Here is a 22750-nt window from a genome sequence, read left to right on the forward strand (position 1 = left end):
ATTGAAAATTCAAAGTTTGAGGTTTTTTTATAGCCAAAAACTGTCAAATTCGACTAGGGAATAGTTAAAATCGGATTCCAGTTTTTTTAAAAATTCGAATTTATCATACTCTGGCCCTTTCAGAACTCGAATTCGACAATTCAGTCAATGGGAGACATCCTGGGATCAATTTGGAGTTGTTTGCTTCCTTCCTGACATTCGAGTTTTTAACTGTAATGGAGTTTTTAAAACTCAAATCGAATTTGATTCGAGTTTTCGGGTCGAGCCTATTCACCTGAGTTTTGCAAATTCGTTTTATCTTAAAAATTTCAAATGGTCGAATTTCGAGTTTAGGGGAGTCTATGAATTCAAAAATTGACCCTTCATAAATCTGCCCCTAAGTATGAGAGGCTCTATTTATTCTGATGGTATTCTTTTAATTCTTAGTAGCTGTGATCCTACTTTCTTTATTCTAGGGATGCACCAAATCCAGGATTTGACCAGGATTCGGGCTTTTTCAGCGGGATTCGGCCGAATCCTTCTGCCCGGCCGGACTGAATCCTAAATTGCATATGCAAATTATGGAAGGGAAATCGCGTGACTTTTTGTCACAAAACAAGGAAGTAAAAAATGTTTTCCACTTCTCACCCCTAATTTGCATATGCAAATTAGGATACTGTTTCAGTTCGGTATTCACCCGAATCTTTCACGAAGGATTTGGGGGTTCGGCCGAATCCAAAATAGTGGATTCCGTACCCAAAAATCAGCACTTGCTTAACCTGTGTAGCCAAAATGTGCCAGCAGAAATAGTCAAAATCTCAATCACCGTAATCTCTGATAAAAATTATAATTCAGTGGGTTTTAATCTCTTTTTTATTCAGCAGCTCTCAAGTTTGCGGTTTTTACAATCTTCTTGCTAGGGCTAAATGACCCTAGCAACCATGCACTGATTTGAACAAGAGACTGGAATATGAATAGGAGAGGCCTGACATATACAAGTAATAAAAAGTAATAAAAAGTAGCAATAACAATATATTTGTAGCCTTACAGAGCATTTGTTTAAAAGGTGGGGTCAGTGACCCCCATTAATCGGAGCAAATGATGCTTTAGTAGGTACAAGAAAACCCGACATGGAAGAGTTTCTACCTCAATGCAGTGCAAATATTTCCACTATGAACCTCCACATAATTCTATGGCGAATCAATACTAAGTCAAGGGGCCACTTGTCACATGACATACACATCACAGGGGCATCTGTAGAACAATTTTGCCTGTGTTTTTGTTGTCTTCCATTCGCTGGTGGGCATCAGCAATCTGATCCAAGGGAAATACGCTGTCCACAATTGGCTGCAGCTGGACGGACCCCCCAGGCATGAAATGTGGCAGAGCTTGTTCTGTGAAGGCCTTAACCAGTTCCTCCTTGTACTGAAACACAAGAAACACAGGAATGATCAGTCCCCTGGCAACAATAACAAATAGTTATGACTTTGGCATGTCCCGTCTGCAGCAGCAGCTTATATTAAAGGAGAACTAAAGCCTAACTAAAGAAGTAGCTAAAAATGTTGCCCAAGGCAACCACAGCCCTTTAGCAGTAAAGATCTGTGTCTCCAAAGATGCCCCAGTAGCTCCCCATCTTCTTTTCTGCTGATTCACTGCACATGCTCTGTGCTGCTGTCACTTACTGAGCTTAGGGACCCACTCACAATATACAGTATATATAGAATAGAAATGTCACAATATAAGGCTGATTAGTAATTAATACACATAATTACTACATGGCAGCACAGAAACCAGTGCAATTAGCATCAGAATTGAATAATCAGCAAACCTGTAGCATCAGCTTATATTACAGCCAGGGAAGCTCATTTTCTGCTGGATAATTAGTGACGAGCCCTAAGCTTAGCTTCTCAACAGCCAATCAGAGCCCACTGAGCATGTGAGTGTCACAGACACTTTCCAAGATGGTGACCCCCTGTGACAAGTTTGAAGTCCTGGATCATTGCTGCTATTGACAAGCTCAAACTTTAGCCTCGTGCAATAAGTTCAGTATGTAAAATATGCCATTTTAAGCCATTTTTAGGGTTTACGTCTCCTTTAAGGCAATGTATAAGGATCAATAACAGCACATTCACTGCCTTATTAGGCACATATAAAAGTAACAGGACCCCTTAGTAGTCTTAAAAGGGCTGTTCACCCAACTTTTAGTATGATCTAAAGCTTGATATTCAATCTGCAGTTGGTCTTCCCTTTTTATTTTCAGTGGGTTTTGAATATTTTAGCACTTGTCAGGTTGCTACGGTCCAATTAACCATAGCAACCAAGTAGGGCTGTGAATAAGCATCTGGAATATAATTAGGAAGGAAGCTAAACAGAAACAATGAAAAGTAAGAATAACAATAAATTGTAGCCTCACGGGGTACACGTTTTTTGGCTGCTGGGGTCTAGAGTTGAAAAGAGGAAGATGATAAAAGCAAAAAATTGCAAAAACTTTAAGACAAAAAAATAAAGACCTATTTAAAAGTTGATAACAATAGCCATTCTACAACACACAGTTCTAAGCATTTTTTCCAGATTTGAAATGGGGGTCACTGACCCCACTGAAAAATGCTCTATAATATATTATATCATAATATATTATATATTATATTATATATTCCTGCCTCTCGTTCAAATCAATGCATGGTTGCTAATGTAATTTGGGCCCTAGCAACCAGACTAATGTAACTGCAAACCGGAGAGCTGCTGAATAAAAAAAGCTAAATAACTCAAAATGTACAAATAATAAAAAATGAAAACCAATTGTAAATTGTCTCAGAATATCACTCTCTCCATCATACTAAAAGTTCATTTAAAGGTGAACAACTCATTCTTCTCAGACCATAATGTTCTTATGATCATCCATAGCCCCACTACACTATCTAGGGTTTATGACAGGCACAAGGTACCAAGGCACAGGTTTTGTGGATAACGGGGAGCTGTTTAGCTTAAAATATCCACTAATGAATTACACAGGCACAGCTGCTCTATCCTGTACAGATATATGCCATTATAATACACAAAAGTCATGAATATCTTATAAACAGTGAGTAGTGATGTCATCAGTTATAAACGGTGAGTACTGATGTCATTTGTGTCACATGACTCACTAAAACTTGTATATTATAATAAATAAAGTACCAAAATATGAGGATATTAGAAGTAAACTCGGGAGTTCCATGACCTGTATAAAAACACTTGGCCTTCGGCCTCTTGTTTTTATATGGTCATGAAACTCCTTGGTAACTTACAATATCCTTATAATTTACAAAAGGGATACTTATAATATCCTTATAATTTACAAGAGGAGTACTTATAATATAGTGAATAAAGTACCCCCTCTTGTAAAATATAAGGATATTATAAGTTACCGAGGAGTTTCATGACCATATAAAAGTAAGAGGCCGAAGGCCGAGTGTTTTTATACAGGTCATGGAACTCCGAGGATACTTCTAATATCCTCATATTTTACAACTGGGGGTACTTTATTTATTATAATACACAAATTTCAGTAAGTTATGTGACAGAAATGACATCAGAACTCACCGTTTATAACTGATGACATCAGAACTCACCGTTTATAAGGATATCATTTACAAGATATTCATGGCTTTTGTCTATTATATCCTTATAATTTACAAGTGGTACTTTATCCACTATACAATTTCAGTGGAAATTCTCTGCCACTTGCTGAGATATAGCCACATAGAGGGGTTATGTCCATGTGTCGGACTGGACTGCCGGGACACAGGGAAAAAACCTGGTGGGCCCCCGCCGGCCCAGACCTGTTCCTCCCGGTTGCCCCTGTGGGTAGTGTTCACGCCTTAACCGTGTGTCAGGGAATCGGAGGTCGGGAGGGGGCCCTCTGGGACTGCGAGGAGGGCCCTTTGTTTGCAGCATCGGTGGGCCCCCAAGGCTCAAGTCCGACCCTGGGCAAAGCAGTTATAAAAGTCCATCACCTTTATAACTACACTGAATTTGTTTATTATTATTATTTTCCTTTATTTATATAGAACCAACATAATCTGCGGTGCAGCAATAACAATACATCATTCACATCACTTGCCTTCTTTGAGCGAGATCTTAACAAGCTGCCCAATATGCTCCCTCTTTTCCGCAGTAAATTTGCCAGCAGATCCCCATGAATCTCACCGGAACCCATCAGCCCGTAGAGAACCCAGCGGCCGTCTGTATTAATGCACTGCAAGTTCTTCTCCCAGTGTGTCCCTCCAATGCAGTCCAGTATAACATCTGCCCCAGTATCTAACAGGAGAGAATGAGATGTTATAACGTTAAATATATAGTGAATAAAGTACCTCCTATTGTAAAATATAAGGATATTATAAGTCACCGAGGAGTTTCATGACCATATAAAAGCACGAGGCCGAAGGTCATGGAACGCCGAGGTGACTTCTATTATCCTTATATTTCCCAACAAGGGTTACCGTACTTTATTTATTATAATACACAAGTTTTAGTGAGTCATGTGACAGAAATGACATCACTGCTCATTGTTTATAAGGATATAATTTACAGGATATTCATGGCTTTTGTGTATTATAAATAGGTATAAAGAATAATTGTGCCACACACACACAATGGGGATATTTCATGTTTGATTATAGTGAGCATTTGCTTTATGCTAAAAAATTACCAATTGGAACCTTTACTCTCTAGCATACACCTGTATACACAGTTGTGTTCAGAATAATAGCAGTGTGTTTATAAAAGTGATTTAAGTGCAAAATCCTTATAATACGGTAGCTTTTATTTCCATTAGGGATGCACCGAATCCAGGATGCGGTTCAGGATTCAGCTAAGATTCGGCCTTCTTCAGCAGGATTCGGCCAAATTGAATCTGAATCCTAATTTTCATATGCAAATTAGGGGCGGGAGGGAAATCATGTGACTTTTTCTCAAAAAACAAGGAATTAAAAAATGTTTTTCTCTTCCCATCCCTAATTTGCATATACAAATTAGGATTTGGTTCGGTAATCAGCCAAATCTTTCACAAAGGATTCAGCCGAATCCAAAATAGTGGATTTGGTGCATCCCTAATTTCCATACACATAAATGCATTGACAGCACCGCACATTCTATTCCACATCATAAGATGAGGAAAAATGGATCAAATTTCTGTTATTCCTTTACAGAAAGTGAAGAAAAGGGAATATTAGGCCATTCCAAAAAATAGCAGAATTTTTTTTATGGTCAAAACTCTCAAATTCGAATTGTGAATTATCCAAACTCGATTTGAGTTTTAATTCGAATTCGATTTTTCGAGATTTATCACACTCTGGCCCTTTAAGAACTTGAATTCGACTATTCGCCACCTAAAACCTGCCAAGTTCATGTATAAGTCAGTGGGAGAGGTCCGGGGTCCCAGTAGACATGTTAGTAGCCTTCCTGACATTTGAGTTTTTTTCGGGGAAAAAACTCGAATCCAGTTTAGTCAAATTTGCTTTGTGCCTTCGGGTCAGGAATGTTACAGTTAATACAGTTTTTAAAAACTCAACCTTTAATAAATGTGCCTTTCACTGTATAAACTGAAACATGTTTCAAGATTTTGCTTTCCTTTGAATAACTGAACTAATATTGAGTTGTATAATCCGTGTTTCTGAGAACTGCTGCACATCTGTGTTACATGGAGTCCACCAACTTCCAACAACCTGTTACATTTCACAATTCTTCTGCTTTTCTTTCTTTTGCCTCAAAAACACAATTTTTGATGTCACTCCACAAGTTTTCTATTGGATTAAGATGCGGGGATTGGGCCACTCCATAACGTCAATCTTGTTGGTGTGGAACCAAGATGTTGCTCATTTACCGGTGTGTTTGGGGTCGTTGTCTTGTTGAAACCCCCATTTCAAGGACATTTCCTCTTCAGCATAAGGCAACATGATCTCTTTAAGTATTTTGATGTATTGAAACTGATCCATGATCCCTGGTATGAGATAAATAGGCCCAACATCATAGTCTGAGAAATAGGGATGCACCGAATCCAGGATTTGGTTCGGGATTCGGCCAGGATTCGGCCTTTTTCAGCAGGATTCGGATTCGGCCGAATCCTTCTGTCTGGCCGAACCGAATCCGAATTTGCATATGCAAATTAGGGGTGGGGAGGGAAATTGCGTGACTTTTTGTCAGAAAACAAGGAAGTAAAAAATGTTTTCCCCTTCCCACCCCTAATTTGCATATGCAAATTAGGGTTCGGATTCGGTTCGGTATTCGGCCAAATCCTTCGTGAAGGATTCGGGGGTTCGGCCGAATCCAAAAAAGTGGATTCGGTGCATCCCTACTGAGAAGCATCCCCATATCATGAGCTTCACTCTGTACTGTGACTTGAATTCAGTGTTTGGAAACTGTCTGCAGCCTCTAGACCCAAAAAGACCAATCTTGCTTTCACCAGACCACAAAATGTTGCGCCATTTCTCTTTAGACCAGTCAATGTGTTCTTTGGCAAATTGCAAGCTCTTCAGCACAATGGGACATTGCAGGGGCTATTCTATTATAAATTCCAATTGTCCTTTTCTTCCACATCTTTTCAGGTTTTGGTGCCATTTTAAAGCATTTGAGATCATTTTAGCTGAGCAGCCACTCGTTTTCTGCACTTCTTTATATGTTTCCCCTCTCCAATCAACTTTTTAATCAAAGTCCGCTGTTCTTCTGAACAATGTCTGGAACCAGCCATTTTACTCAGATTTTCAGAGAGAAATACACTATAACCAGCAGCCCAACATTTGCTTCTTCCTTTAAGAAGAATGAAAGGTCACAACTAACCACTTCCCACTGTAATAGTTCACGCACTGTTCTAGCCGATCGCTAAGTTTTTAGCCCGAAATCTAAGTAAATCATTTGTTTTGGCTTTGTTAGGTAAACGCTACTTCCCATGCCTACACTTTACCTGTGCGCATGCGCGAATGATACCTCCCCTTGCCCTGAGCTAACTATAATTGTGCAATCGTAGGGAGGAGGATCAATTTGTTATTTACGCATGAGCACTGAGACTCAAGGCTGCCCAGCCAGTGGGGAGGAAACGGAGACTAATTTTGGTGACGTCACCCAACTGAACGCTTCCCAATCTCGAACGAAGCGCAGTAAGTTAAATATAAGGATGCCTTTCTATTCGGCAATACTTTTAGTTCACCTTTCGTTCTCCTTTAAATAAGGGCTGGAATTGACACCTGTTTTTTTACAGAATGAATGAGCTCACTAACCCTGCTATTATTTGGAACAAGCCTCAATGAATGATTCAGAATCAGCAGCATGTCATGACTGTTGGGTCTGTTGAGTTTCTATTAAGCTGGCCATAGATGTTGAGATTTTTAAAAGATCAGATCCTGATCGTGAGACCACGATCTTCTCAGAACGATCGTACGAATTTACCATCAACTAAAAAGACCATTTTACCAGGAAAACAAAGGGGAGCTGCCTGCTTGGCCCTGCAAACACAGATAGATTGCACTGGGACCGACAAAGAATTTTTGACCTGGCCGATCAATTTCCCGACAGATGTCGGCCGAAAAATCGTAAGATGTACGATCGTTCGAATACCACTAACCACACGATAATTGGTCGGGCTTCCCTAAAATCGGTCGTTCAGCAAGAAGAATCGTCGCGTCTATGGGGAGCATTACTCTACTACACTACTACTCTATTACTCTACTACACCTACTAGTAAACAGTGATCGTGTTAGTGATTAGGGATGTCGCGGACTGTTCGGCGGCGAACTTGTTCGCGCGAACATCGGCTGTTCGCGTCCGCCGCAAGTTCGCGAACGTCGCGCGACGTTCGCCAATAGGCGTTAGCGTCAAAATCGTTCGACCATTCGACCGCTAAAATCGAACGATTTTCGTTCGATTCGAACGAAAATCGTTCGATCGAACGATTAAAATCCTTCGATCGTTCGAATCGAACGATTTTCGGATGTTCGAAGTTCGCGAACTGTTCGCGAACTGTTCGCGAACTGTTCGCATTTTTTGCCGGTGTTCGCGAACGGTGTTCGCGAACACATTATCGGCGGTTCGCTACATCCCTATTAGTGATGTCGACTGCTATTATTCTGAACACAACTCTATGTGCATGTAAACAGCTATGTGTACCAGATGCTTCATTTAGGCCGTTTTCCAAACATGTGAATACAGATGAAGCAAGTTTATGGGGCAAATTCATCAAGGGTCGAATATCGAGGGTTAATTAACCCTCGATATTCGACTGGGAATGAAAATCCTTCGACTTCGAAAATCGAAGTCGAAGGATTTTGCGCAAATACTGCGATCGAAGGAATAATCGTTTGATCGAACGATTAAATCCTTCGAAACGAACGATTCGAAGGATTTTAATCCAACGATCGAAGGATTATCCTTCGACCAAAAAAAAAAAAGCCAAGCCTATGTGGACCTTCCCCATAGGCTAACATTGGGTTCGGTAGCTTTTAGGTGGCGAACTAGGGGGTCGAAGTTTTTTTATTAAAGAGACAGTACTTCGACTGTCGAATGGTCGAATAGTCGAACGATTTTTAGTTCGAATCCTTTGATTCAAAGTCGTAGTCGAAGTAGCCCATTCGATGGTCGAAGTAGCCAAAAAACACTTCGAAATTCAAAGTTTTTTTTCTTCTATTCCTTCACTCGAAGTTAATGAATTGGCACCTAGGTGAAGCACCTGGCACCAGCAGCCACACCTTTCCCCCCACTGAAGTGAGTCACCGCACGTACAGAATAGGTCTGAATAATTTGTACAGTAGACTTTGATTTAATGCCATGCTCCATTTCTTACCCAGAACAGATAGTAAATAAAGAAAAGTAAATAATAGCACACTAATAACTATAAATTCCATATGAATAGGAAAGTTATATTTGAGCTGCAGCCAATGCTTTTTTTTCAGTTCTGCCAGGGTCAAAATATTGAATCAGTGGGTTTATTTCTCCACTAGATGCCAAAGCAAATATGCGTGAATAGACAGTTACAGTAATAGACAATGCAACTCTTTATTCAAAAGACTCTTAATGCGGATTAAATAAATGGGATAGACCTGCTATTATTGTATTGCTGGAATCATCAAACAGGGTCCAGCATGTCTTACACTTATTAACTGAACAAGAATAAAGGGCAGTCTAAGTACAAATGGCATAAAGATGGCCCAATAAGAATCAGGCTGATAAGAGAGCACAATACTCAACATATAATTAGTAATGAGTAGAACAATCATCATTAAGATGGCTTCCATTACAGCCTACAGGATTTTTGCACCTTCCCTCTCGCCTTTCCCCCATTTGCAGAATCTGATATCTCTTCAACTATGGCTGCTGCTGCTTTGACATCAGGCTTGGTGGCTGGGAAGACCAGATAGTTTAGGACAATGTTGACCTTATTGCTCTATTGGGCCTTTGCCTTACTTCCAAGTCTGATGTCACAGCTACTGAACCCATAGGGGGTCCCCATAGGTCTTTTTTGGTATAGGTATGGGACCTGTTTTCCAGAATGTTTGGGACCTGGATAAGGGATCTTTCCGTAATTTGCCTCTTCATGCCGTAAGTCTACTAGAAAATCATGTAAACATTAAAATACCCAAATAGGCTGGTTTTGCCTCCAATAAAGATTAATTATATATTAGTTGGGATCAAGTACAAGCTACTGTTTTATTATTACACAGAAAAAGGAAATCATTTTGATAAATTTGGATTATTCGGATAAAATTAAGTCTAAGGGAGATGGCCTTTCCGTAATTCAGCGCTTTCTGGATAATGGGTTCCATACCTGTATAAGATAGATAAAAGCAGTGAGCGTGTTCTAACATCATTAGAGTATGGATAACCAAATACAGTGCTGCCTTCACATGGGCTGAGATAAACTGCAGTTCCTTGTCAGGTCTACTGAGCTGCCATTGTTCTTCCAGATGAGGGTACATTTGTACCAGGCCTAAAGGGGGGGCCAGCTGTGCTGCCCTTTTCGAACTAGCTGGCCCCCCTTGACAGCGTTGAAGTCCCGAAGACCTAAAGTGCCGGAGACCCTAAGTAGCGAATGTAGCTGAAGCCGTGAAAAGACCCGAAGTTGAAGTCCTTAAGCCGTGAAAAGACCTGAAGTTGAAGTCCTGAAGCCGTGAAAAGACCCGAAGTTGAAGTCCTAAAGCCGTGAAAAGACCCGAAGAGCCGAAAACCCGAAGCCGCTAACGGAGCCAATGCAGCGAAAAGACCCAAAGTTGAAGTCCTGAAGCCTCAAAAAGACATGAAAGGAGCCTAAGGTAAGTTCGACTGAACACAAATGTATTTTTTTATTTAAACCCGTGGCCACCAATGTAATATTTTAATACTATATGGGCCCCTGGCCACCAACGTTTTTTTTTCAAATATTCTATGGGACCCCTGGCGCCAATGTTTTTTTTTTTATTTATAGGTGGGGCTCTGGCTACCAATGTTTCTTTGAAAACTTTTATGGGGGCCCTAGCACCAATTTTTTTTTTAACTTATGGGGGGCCCTGATCACCAATGATTTTTTTAACTTGTATGGGGGCCCCGACCAATGTTTTTTTAAAAAGCTTTTATGTGGGACCCTGGCGGCCAAATTTTCCTTTCCATTTATAATGGAGTCCTGAACACCAATGGCTTTTTTTTGTGTGTGTGTGGGGGGGGGGGGTTACCGTTTTTAGCATCTGTCTTTGTGGCATTTTTACTGTGGTGTGGGTGGGATCTGGGGTGGGGCTTGGACCAGGGGGCCCCGTGATTTCTAATGGTGGCCCTGCCAGATGGTGACTGCCTGGCATCCTATAGTTCTATCGACTTTCCTGAAAAGCCTGGGAAATGAGGCACAACTGCTGCTGTTCACAAGGTTTTTGGGGAACTTTTAACTGAAGGAGCAGAAAAATATATTGTATTTTACTTTTAAATTTGTATAAAGATATGGGATCAATATCAAAATCAATATTTAAACACAAAGAATATTCCTACAAGAAAAAAAAACAGATCCTTGTATTAAATGAGCAGCTCTGTCTGCACTGCTTACAATTTCATTTATTACTACAGGTATGGGACCTGTTATCCAGAATGCTCAGGACCTGGGGCTTTCCAGATAACATTTGGATCTTCACACCTTGTCTACAAGCAAATTATGTAAACATTAAATAAACCGAATAGGCTGGTTTTGCCTCCAATAAGGATTAATTATATATATTAGTTGGGATCAAGTACAAGCTACTGTTTTGTTATTACACAGAAAAAGGAAATCATTTTAAAAATTTGGAGTATTTGAAAAAAATGGAGTTTATGGGAGACAGCCTTTTCATAATTCAGAGCATTCTGGATAACGGGTTTCCGGATAAGGGATACCATACCTTTATATGATGTGAGCAAGTTTAGAGCAGTCGCTAGTCACTTACTAATTGGCAAACTCAATCACTTACTATTGGTGAACTCAAGACACTTTTCACCAAAGTTCTCTTCTTTGTAATTGAATCCAGTTGCAGCTCCCAATTTTACTGCCATCTGCAGCTTATCTGGCGACCCTGCCGTTACAATAGGAACTGCCCCAGCCAGGCGGCACAACTGGATGGCCGAAGTACCAACTCCACTGGCACCGGCGTGAATCAGGACAGTCTCTCCTTTCTGAACTTTACCTGTGAGGAAACAAAAGCCCCAGTATGAGACAAAGACAGAGATACTGAGATACATACTGCACAACTCATTTCAATCTGTATTGTGTTGTTGAATATAAACACGTATCCCTAGTGTCCCATGCATATATACCGATCTAACTTTTAAAGGAGAACTAAACCCTAAAAATGAATATGGCTAAAAAATGCCATGTTTTATATAGTAAACTTATTGCACCAGCCTAAAGTTTCAGCTTGTCAATAGCAGCAATGAGCCAGGACTTCAAACTTTATCACAGCGGGTCACCATCTTGGAAAGTGTCTGTGACACTCACATGCTCAGTGGGCTCTGATTGGCTGTTGAGAAGCTAAGCTTAGGGCTCGTCACTAATTATCCAGCAGAAAATGAGCTTCCCTGGCTGTAATATAAGCTGATGCTACAGGTTTGCTGATTATTAAATTCTGATGCTAATTGCACTGGTTTCTGTGCTGCCATGTAGTAATTATGTGTATTGATTACTAATCAGCCTTATATTGTGACATTTCTATTCTATGTGTACTGTATATTGTGAGTGGGTCCCTAAGCTCAGTAAGTGACAGCAGCACAGAGCATGTGCAGTGAATCAGCAGAAAAGAAGATGGGGAGCTACTGGGGCATCTTTGGAGACACAGATCTTTCCTGCTAAAGGGCTGTGGTTTCCTTGGGCTGGTACAGAAGCACAAAACAGTTAGGCTTTAGTTCTCCTTTAAAGGAATAGTTTAGTGTAAATGTAAAACTGGATAAATAGGCTGTGCAAAAAAAAAGTTTTAATATAGTTAGCTAAAAATGCAATCTATAAATGCTGGAGTGAACAGATGTCTAACATAACAGCCAGAACACTACTTCCTGCTTTGCGGCTCTCTGATTGGTTACCAGTAAGTGACTGGATGGGGCGGCCATATTTGAGCACGCAGCTAAGAATCAAAAGCAAACTAGCTGAACTCTACTATATTTATTCATACCAACCTCACCTACAAAGTGCAGCAGTTGAAAAGCAGTGAGCCAGGCCTCAGGGATGGCAGCAGCATCGGTTGCAGACATTCCAGGGGGAATTGGAATGAGATGTCCCGCTGGTACAGTGACATATTGTGCATTTCCACCACCAGACAGAAGCGCCATAACTCCATCTCCTACCTTCCAGCGCCCATCAGCACCCGGGCCAAGCTTAACCACTGTGCCAGCAGCTTCCAAACCCAGAATGTCACTGGAACCTGGAGGTGGAGCGTATTTTCCCCTTCTCTGGAAAATATCAGTATTACAAAGGATTTATACTTAAAGGAAAACTTTACCCCCAAAATTAATATTTAAGCAACATATTTTATATCATATTAAGTGGCATATTAAAGAAACTGACCAATCTGGAATATATATTTAAGTAAATTTTGCCCTTTTACATCTCTTGCCTTGAACCCCCATTTCGTGATGGTCTGTGTGCTGCCTCAGAGATCACCTGACCAGAAATACTGCAACTCTAACTGTAACAGGAAGAGATCACCTGACCGGAAATACTGCAGCTCAAACTGTAACAGGAAGAAGTGTGGAAGCAAAAGACACAACTCTGTCTGTTAATTGGCTCATGTGACCTAACATGTATGGTTTGTTTGTGTGCACCGTGAATCCTACGATCCCAGGGGGCAGCCCTTATTTTTTAAAATGCCAATTTTCTATTTATGATTACCCAATGGCACATACTACTAAAAAGTATATTATTATGGTTTATTTACATAAAGCAGGGTTTTACGTATGAGCTGTTTTATGCAATATCTTTTTATAGAGATCTACATTGTTCAGGGGGTATAGTTTTACTTTAATACATGGAAATGGAACTTACACTTTTAAGCATTTTATTTACTGAGCAAATGGTAAAGGCCAAAGCCTATGGGTGTGCTTACTTGGCACCTGCATCTGGCTGGGAGCAGGAATGTCTCTGATAAGGGGAATGCCAGTAACAATACTGTGTCTATATGACAGGTATCCGGGAAAACGAAAATCAATTGTCAAGGCAACTTCAGCATGTACTAAATTCTCTTGTATTTTACCCCTTGCCCATGCCACATACCTGAAGTAAGTCTGCCCGGTTCAAGGCACTGGCTTCAACCTTTATAAGCACTTCCCCCTCCTTTGGCTCAGGTTTAGCCACTTCTTTAATGTACAACGTCTCTGGGCCGCCAGGAGCATCGAAAAATGCTGCTAACATTTTATCTGCAGTAACACAAAGCACACACATATATGTGTGTGTATATATATATATATATATATATATATATATATATATATATATATATATATATATATATATATATATATATATATATATATATTGCATTGTAGCATCCATTTATTCCCAGTGACAAAAACTACTGGAGCAGTAAGAATTTATTTATAGCTATTTAATGCATCTTTGTAAAATCTTGTGTTTTGTTCATATTCAAGCATATTCATTTGGCAGATGCACTGGCAAGGATTCTGGGAGTTGGAAGTCCATTAGCCTAGCAATTTGCAAAAGTGTTTTAAAGGAATGACAATATGATGTTCTGTTGCCCTGCACTGTTTAAACTGGTGTATTTGGTATAGAAACACAACTATAGTTTATATAACAAGCTGCTGTGTAGCCATGGGGGCAGCCATTCAAGCACAGGATACACAGTAGATAACAGATAAGTACTACTATAGTTTATATAAACAAGCTGCTGTGTAGCCATGGGGGCAGCCATTCAAGCACAGGATACACAGTAGATAACAGATAAGTACTACTATAGTTTATATAAACAAGCTGCTGTGTAGCCACGGGGGCAGCCATTCAAGCACAGGATACACAGTAGATAACAGATAAGTACTACTATAGTTTATATAAACAAGCCGCTGTGTAGCCATGGGGGCAGCCATTCAAGCACTGGATACACAGTAGATAACAGATAAGTACTACTATAGTTTATATAAACAAGCTGCTGTGTAGCCATGGGGGCAGCCATTCAAGCACAGGATACACAGTAGATAACAGATAAGTACTACTATAGTTTATATAAACAAGCCGCTGTGTAGCCATGGGGGCAGCCATTCAAGCACAGGATACACAGTAGATAACAGATAAGTACTACTATAGTTTATATAAACAAGCTGCTGTGTAGCCATGGGGGCAGCCATTCAAGCACAGGATACACAGTAGATAACAGATAAGTACTACTATAGTTTATATAAATAAGCTGCTGTGTAGCCATGGGGGCAGCCATTCAAGCACAGGATACACAGTAGATAACAGATAAGTACTACTATAGTTTATATAAATAAGCTGCTGTGTAGCCATGGGGGCAGCCATTCAAGCACAGGATACACAGTAGATAACAGATAAGTACTACTATAGTTTATATAAACAAGCTGCTGTGTAGCCATGGGGCAGCCATTCAAGCACAGGATACACAGTAGATAACAGATAAGTACTACTACAGTTTATATAAACGAGCTGCTGTGAAGCCATGGAGCAGAGGAAACATAGTAGATAACACATAAGTACTGCAGAATCCCATTGTATACTACAGAGCTTTTCTGATATCTGCCGTGTATCCTGTGCCTTTTCTCCTTTTTTATCTTTGAAAGTCTGCCCCAATGGCTTACCAGCAGCTTGTTTATATAAACTATATTTTTTTTTAAAGAGACAGTACTTCGACTATCGAATGGTCGAATAGTCAAACGATTTTTAGTTCGAAACGTTCGATTCGAAGGTCGAAGTAGCCAATTCAATGGTCGAAGTAGCCAAAAAAAACATTCGAAATTCAAAGTATTTTTTCTTCTATTCCTTCACTCAAGCAAGTAAATGTGCCCCAATGTGTCCTGTGGATACTGTGTTCTAAGTGCAATAAACTGAGTGACCCTGATTACATTTCAAATGCATAGATTTCTGCTAAAGGTACAGGTTGGCAGCAACTCCCATCATTCCAACAGCAGCTGCAAGGCTAGAGGCATGCTGGGAGTTGTAGCTTTTGGAACATTTGTAGTGCAGAAGTTTGATTATCCCATAAGCAGGATCACTAGCCCTTGCATAGCAGGGGGGATAAATAATAACTTGTAGGAGACGGGCCCACCCTCATTCTGGGCAATAATAAATCAGCAGCCTCTCTAACTTACCCTCCATGCTGGACACTGGCACCAGGGAAGTGATTGACTCCTTCACTGACAGGAGTCAAACAGGAATGTGAGGACGTACCAGTCCCTGAGAGGAGGCATACAAACACCTATACTATTATATGCCTTTACCTTGTGTTTTTTGCTCATCCCTGAATCACTTGTTCATTTTGAAGAGAGTACAGTATGGTGGAATTCGTGGTGTTGTAAATGAATGTAAATAAATGTAAACAAAGACTAAAATGAACTGAGCGCAACCCCCTTTTTCAGTGGAGAAATGGTTTGTTCCAGCCAGCGCGCTCACTCTCTCAGACTTCGGCTCTGAGGCACGCCCCCATGGGAGAGAGGCGGGCTTAACTTGAATGAAATGAAAGGCGAGGTGATATGACAGGAATATTTGCTCTCACACAGTTCTAGTGTTTGTAATTCAGTGTGTGTGTGTTTGATCTGTATTCTGAGACATAAACCCAGGGTGATATTTACAATTAAAGATATACTCTATATATTTTCCTTCATGAAATACAAGGCAGGATAACTACAGTGCAAACTCCATTGATACACTCCCAGTTCCACCTATAATACCTCAGAACTCAAGAAGTTAATGTCAATTTCATATTTCATGCCCCCATTACACGTGGCAGAACCAGTAATACCAGGAAATAAAAAGCCTTTATGGCAGCCATACACCCACATATGTAAGGATTCATATATGAGCGCAAGTGCTGCGGTCAAGCCAGGCAGGCCCAGATTTGTGGCAAGGCCCGGGCCTAGGGCTGCAAAATTTCATGGGCGGCCCCGCTACATCATATCGAGCACCGGGGAGCAGGGCCATTAGAAATCACAGGGCCCCGTACAACAACATTTTCGGGCCCCCTGGGCCCCGCCCACACTAGCGCCCAAGCCCCATCCCAGATCCTGGCGCGGGACGTGCAGCCGGGCCCCTGCCCCCCTCCGTGTGCCCGGAAACACTGAAGAAATCAGTGACGCGTGAGCTGCCGGGGGGCCCTGAGGGGGTGCGGGCCCTGGCCCAATCGCACCCCCTGCTCCCCTGGTAGTTACGCCACTGATTCCGCCCAAAGACCGCACAGACATCAGAGCTAAAAAAGTAACCCCCCCCCCACACAAGTTATAAAAAGCTAAAAAACACATTGGTGCCAGGATCTCCCTTACAAGTTAAAAAAAAAATTTAAAAAAAAAGAACGCTTCGGGACTTCGGCTTTGGCTGTTTTCATGGCTTCGGGTCCTTCGGCTGTTCCGCATTTTCGGCTGTTCGGGATGGTCGCACACACGGCTTCAGCGCTCTCAAGGGGGGTCCGGCTCTTTTCAAAACTGCAGCACTGTTGGGCCCCCCTTCATGCCCGGGCCCGGGCCATTTGTCCCCCCTGTCCACCCCTGATGGCGGCCTTGCCGGGGAGCCGCAGCTAGAGTTGCCACCTGGCCAGTAATAATGATGGTTGATCTCAAGGTTATTAATAGGGAAAACAGATAAATATATAGGACGGCTGGTATTTTTTTCCTGAAAAGGTGACAACTTTTAGGGGCAGATTTACTAAGCTCGAGTGAAGGATTCGAATGAAAAAAAATTCGAATTTCTAAGTATTTTTTTGGGTACTTCAACCATCGAATGGGTCAAATTCGATCAAAACGAATGATTAGAACGATTCGAAGTAAACATCGTTCGACTATTCAACCATTCGATAGTCGAAGTACTGTCTCTTTAAAAAATACTTTGACTACATACTTCGCTACTTTAAACCTACCGAGGTTCAATGTTAGCCTATGGGGACCTTCCCCAGCACTTTTCTAAGTTTTTTTGTGGTCGAATAAAAATCATTTGATCGATCGATTAAAATCGTTCGAATCGTTCGATTTGAACGATTTTATCGTTCGATCGAACGATTTATATTTGTTCGTTCAATCGAAGTTTTTGCAGTAAATCCTTCGAATTCGATATTCGAAGGATTTTACTTCGAGGGTCGAATTCGAGGGTTTTTTAACCCTTGAAATTTGACCCCTAGTAAATCTGCCCCTGTTATAAAGGCTAACTAAGCAAAGTCTTCTGACTATTTCCAGCTTTCAAATGGATGTTGCTGACCCCATCTAAACAACAAATTCTCTGTAAGGCTACACATGTATTGCTATTGCTACTTTTTATTACTCATTTTTCTATTCAGGCCTTATCCTGTCTATTATTCAAATCAATGCATGGTTGCTAGGGTAATTTGGACACTAGCAACCAGATTTCTGAAATTGCAAGCCGGAGAGCTGCAAAATAACTAAAAAAACACAAATGATAAAGAATGAAAACCAATTGCAAGTTGTCTCAGGATAGCACTCTCTACATCTTACTAAAAGTTATTTAAAGTTGAACAACCCCTTTATGGTAAATGTGGATACATTAAAATCAGGATTACAAGGCTCTGCTTTCTGTGGCTCTCCTACTATTAGCAGTTATGGATTGCCTACTTTGATAGGAGCTGTAGTCTAGCTACAAAGCAGCCAGTTAAAAGTGCAGGATCCGTTTTATTCATTACATTTTATTTTTTGGAATGCTGTAATTCTCAATGTTTCTGGACAATTTGTGTATAGGCTTGGGTGCAGGCAATTAATCACTGCTATGTGCCAGATCAGTTATTTTTCTATTATTTTTGTAAAAAAAAAAAAACCAGTTATCCAAAAAGAGCTGATTTACAGGAAGGCCATCTCCCATAGACTCCATTTTAATTAAAGGGGTTGTGCACCTTTGAGTTAATATTAAATATGATGTAGTGAGTAATATTCTGAAAAAATCTGACGTTGCTTTTCATTTTTTATTTTTGTAGTTTTTGAGTGGTTTAGCTTTATATTCAACAGCATTCCAGTTTGCAATTTCAGCAATTTGGTTGCTAGGGTGCAAATTACCCTAGCAAGTTGCAACATGCATTGATTTAAATAAGAGTCTGGAAAAATAGGAGAGGCCTGAATAGGAAGTAATAAAGAAGGAGCAATTACAATAAATTTGTAGCCTTAAAGAGCATTTCTTTTTTAGATGGGGTCAGTGACCCTCATGTGAAACAAGGAAAGAGTCAGAAGAAGAAAAAGGCAAATAATTTACAGTAAAAACTATAAAAAAAAATAGATTATGAAGACCAGTTGAAAAGTTGCTAGAATTAGCCATTCTTTAACATACTAAAAGTTAACTTAAAAGGGATCCTGTCATCGGAAACAAAGTTTTTTCAAAACGCATCAGTTAATAGTGCTGCTCCGGCAGAATTCTGCACTGAAATCCATTTCTCAAAAGAGCAAACTGATTTTTTTAATATTCAATTATGAAATCTGACATGGGGCTAGACATATTGTCAATTTGCCAGCTGCCCCTGGTCATGTGACAATATCCCTTTAAAGGTGAACCACCCCTATAACTAGTTCTCATTTTAAAAAAGTATTTCCCTTGTGTAATAATAAAGCAGTACATTATACTTGATCTCAACTAAGATATACTTAGTCCTTGTTGGTGGCAAAACAATTTATTGTTTCTAGGGATGCACCGAATCCAGGATTTGGTTCGGGATTCGGCAAGGATTCGACCTTTTTCAGCAGAAAATCCGAATCCGAATCCTTCTGCCCGGCCAAACCGAATCCGAATTTGCATATGCAAATTATGGGCGGGGAGGGAAATCACGTGAAAGGAAGTAAAAATGTTTTCCCCTTCCCACCCCTAATTTGCATATGCAAATTAGCATTTGGTTCAGTATTCGGCCGAATCTTTCACAAAGGATTTGGGGGTTCGGCCGAATCCAAAATAGTGGATTTGGTGCATCCCTAATTGTTTCAATGATTTTTTAGCAGACTTAAGGTATGGTGAACCAAATTACAGAAAGACCCAGATCCCGAGCATTCTGAATAACAGATGCTGCACACATATTAAAAAAAAATTGGGGTACATTTGTTTTATAGTGTATAGAAAGGATATTAACAAACACAGAAAAAAATATTTTGCCAACAAATTTGAACATTCCATTTTTGAAAACACTGAACTTTATGGGCTGTTGGTTTTTGGAATTCCAGTAAATACTTTCCCTAAGTCCACATTTTCTGCAGTCAGATATATCTGCATTCAACAATATTAATGCAATATTGCTGTGGAGGTTGAGACAATAAAATGATTCTAAAGATGCACAAAATGATGCACAAAACATAGTACAGGCCAAAAAAAGGTAGGGGCTATAGTTATATGTCCTTGCCTCTGCTATCTTGTACTGTTTGATATCACAAAGTCATCAGTACATTTTCAACAATTAAATAAGACAGCAAAAAGGGTAAAGCAAGCACTAATTTAATCCTTGTATTAATTCACTTTTTTTTTCGTTGACTTCTCATGTCCTTTTTCATTCTTCCATCTACCACCTTGAAATGGCCTTTAATTCCAGCTGGCCGACGAACCTTTCGCCCAACTCCTTTCTTGGCCACCAAATAAGTAACTTGAGGCTTCTCTTTACCAAGGACACCTTTTCTGTATATACTACGAAGCTGTGCAGCTTTCTCTCTTTCGGATATATCACTGGTGTTAACCACTGCTTCAGCTTTTTTTTTCATTTGTTCCATCTTCTTGAGTGTCCTTCTCTTTTTTCTTGCTTTTGCTTCAGCTACTTTTTTAATGGGACGAGCATTTAGTTCTCGTTGACGCTTTCGATAGTCTTCCATCATATGTCGATCAACAGGAACTTGAACAATCCTGTGCTTCCTCTCTTCTGACACAAACCAATCCGGGAGTTCATCCTCATCATCATTAAAATTACGTCTATTGAAGGAACCATCAATTAGATCTCTTGTTGATTTCTTAGATGTAGCAATAACTGTTCCAAGAGCAAGGCCATCTGGGCCCACCACACGAGATCGTTTAACTGTACGTTCTATAGCAACTACTTCAAAATCTGCTTTATCTTCTTCTCCTTGCTCTTTCCTTTTTCCCGCACTTCTTTCCATAGTCTTGGCAATGAACTCATCCTCGCTGTTGTCACTATCAGAGTTGCTTGAATCATTTTTCCCTGAAATATCTTTAGAGCACACTTTAGATGATGAGGTTTCTTCAGATCTTTGCATAAACTCTGTCACCTTTGCAGTGCTGCTGGTTATAGCCCCAGACTTTTCAACACATTTGGCTGCAGACGTGGCCAGGCCAAGTTGTAAAGGTTTATTTCTAATTTGATCTGGCATTTTCAGTGGGATATTGCCCATTTTATTTCCTTTCAAAAGTTGCATTTGCTTAATCTCCATATCTTCATCTGCACCAAGATCCAATGAAGAAAATATTCCCTTTCCAAACCACATACTGGTGTCTCTCTGTTCACGATCTGATGTATCTTCTAGAGAAACAAGTAACGGGTTAATCTGTACTTCATCCTTCATCCAACAATCTTTAACCGGATACTGAATTCTTTTGTTCCTTGCACTTTTCTCACATGCATGAATTTCCTGCAGCTCATAATCTTCCAAATCACTTGCAAGAGATATTTCATCTACTCCCTCCAATTCTTCAGTCTCATCATTTGAGAAAACAACATCATCATTATGAATGTCATCTAATATAAGGGAGTCTGCGGCACACATATCCCCTTTAGAGAGTGTCTGCAGAAGCTCATTCTTGCCAATTGTATGCAGTGAAAACATGCCAGTCTCCCCTTCATCAGCAATAGAAACTCCAGGAAGATCCATTTTAAGTTCAACCCGCTCTCTCTGCCGCCTCTGGGTCTTCAATAAACGCTTCTTTTTCCTCTTAAGTGCTGTTAGTTCTTCAGCTTTAACTTCAGCCAGCTTCCTGTGCAGTTCTTCATCCTCCAGATTATAATCTTTATCACATATGTCCTTCTTTTGCTTTTCTTCTTCCTCATCAGAACTAAGAATTATTTCCATTGCAGATTCTTTAGATGCCTCCTTTAATTTTCTGGCAAGATGTCTGCGTAGTTTAGAACGCCAGTTTAAGAGCAACCTAAGCTCCTTTCGGCCCAATACTTTGATATCTCGACAACATTCGCGTATATCATTTGTTGTGGCTGGATGTTTCTCGAGCTCAGTGTCATCCAGAGCAATCTCGCTGGTTTTTGAGAGAAAGTCAACAGGATTCTCCACTGTAAGAAAGTCAACCAAAGATGCACAATGATAAAGAGAAAGTGATGTAGCGGCATAACCTTCTGCCTTTGGCTTCTTATGGGACAACAGCTGAGACACAGTCTGCACAGGGCCATCCACATCTTTAAAAGCAAATTTGGGGTCAAAGAATCGGGTGTCTATTTTATCTGGGGCCAAAAAACCCTGGCACACGACAAAGATCTCTGCACTCTCACTGCGAGATGCCTGGGGCTTGGTGGAGTTCACTTTCTTAAAAAACTGCTGTAGGATCCAGAGCAGTGACTGATAATCCGATGAGCGAAATATTTTAGTAATGAACCAACCACCTCTGGAGAGACAGTCACAGGCTAGACGAAGGGCCATCAGAGAGAGATGCACTTGTGAGAAAGCATCATGTGTCCAGTTTGCTCCAACATTTGGTGCACCATCATTCAGAACCACGTCTGCCTTCCATGTCTGCAAATGCTTCTTCACTGCCTGTCTGCAGTCCTCAGTCGTTATATCTTCCTGTAGAGTCAACACATTAGGAATGGGTTTTATGGGTACTAGGTCTATTCCTATAATAAGACTGGATACTGGCATAAACTTTGCCGCAACTTGAAGCCAGCCTCCTGGGGCAGCACACAGATCCACAAGAGCACGAGCTCTCTGCAAAAATTGAAATTTTCTATTTAGCTGAATAAGCTTGAATGCAGAACGAGACCGGTAACCAGTCTCTTTGGCTAAATGATAGAACTTATCCTTCCGGCTCTTTCCGACTTTCCCCTTCTTCCCCATATTAGATAGCAGAAAGGCCCTCTTAAAGAATCGTTCACGTTTTGTAATACACGCGGCCTCCAGAGACTTCCGGTAAGTCGCTTTACAGTGTCGTCACAACCTGGCA

At 40.5% G+C, this 22750-nt stretch overlaps 2 protein-coding genes across 2 annotated transcripts; both read right to left on the minus strand.

Annotated features, from left to right (window-relative positions):
* Window positions 1-848: 848 nt before the first annotated feature.
* Window positions 849-15782, minus strand: tp53i3.S (tumor protein p53 inducible protein 3 S homeolog; the record flags this gene model as incomplete). The annotated part of the gene is given in 6 exon segments (NM_001092485.1): window positions 849-1404; window positions 4082-4278; window positions 11412-11624; window positions 12612-12879; window positions 13700-13842; window positions 15763-15782. Coding segments are annotated over 6 exon segments (1011 nt in total). The 5' UTR covers window positions 15770-15782.
* A 3880-nt stretch (window positions 15783-19662) lies between these two features.
* Window positions 19663-22736, minus strand: LOC108717497 (pre-rRNA 2'-O-ribose RNA methyltransferase FTSJ3-like). Its single transcript, XM_041565073.1, has one exon. The coding sequence runs from the start codon at window positions 22642-22644 to the stop codon at window positions 20092-20094; it is 2553 nt and encodes an 850-aa protein (XP_041421007.1). The 5' UTR covers window positions 22645-22736; the 3' UTR covers window positions 19663-20091.
* Between the last annotated feature and the right edge of the window lie 14 nt (window positions 22737-22750).

Source organism: Xenopus laevis, chromosome 5S, assembly GCF_017654675.1.
Source record: "Xenopus laevis strain J_2021 chromosome 5S, Xenopus_laevis_v10.1, whole genome shotgun sequence".
Taxonomy (NCBI): domain Eukaryota; kingdom Metazoa; phylum Chordata; class Amphibia; order Anura; family Pipidae; genus Xenopus; species Xenopus laevis.

Bases quoted from the DNA above. Each gene is read 5' to 3' on its own strand.
- LOC108717497 (XM_041565073.1), bottom strand. From the start codon at position 22,644: ATGGGGAAGAAGGGGAAAGTCGGAAAGAGCCGGAAGGATAAGTTCTAT.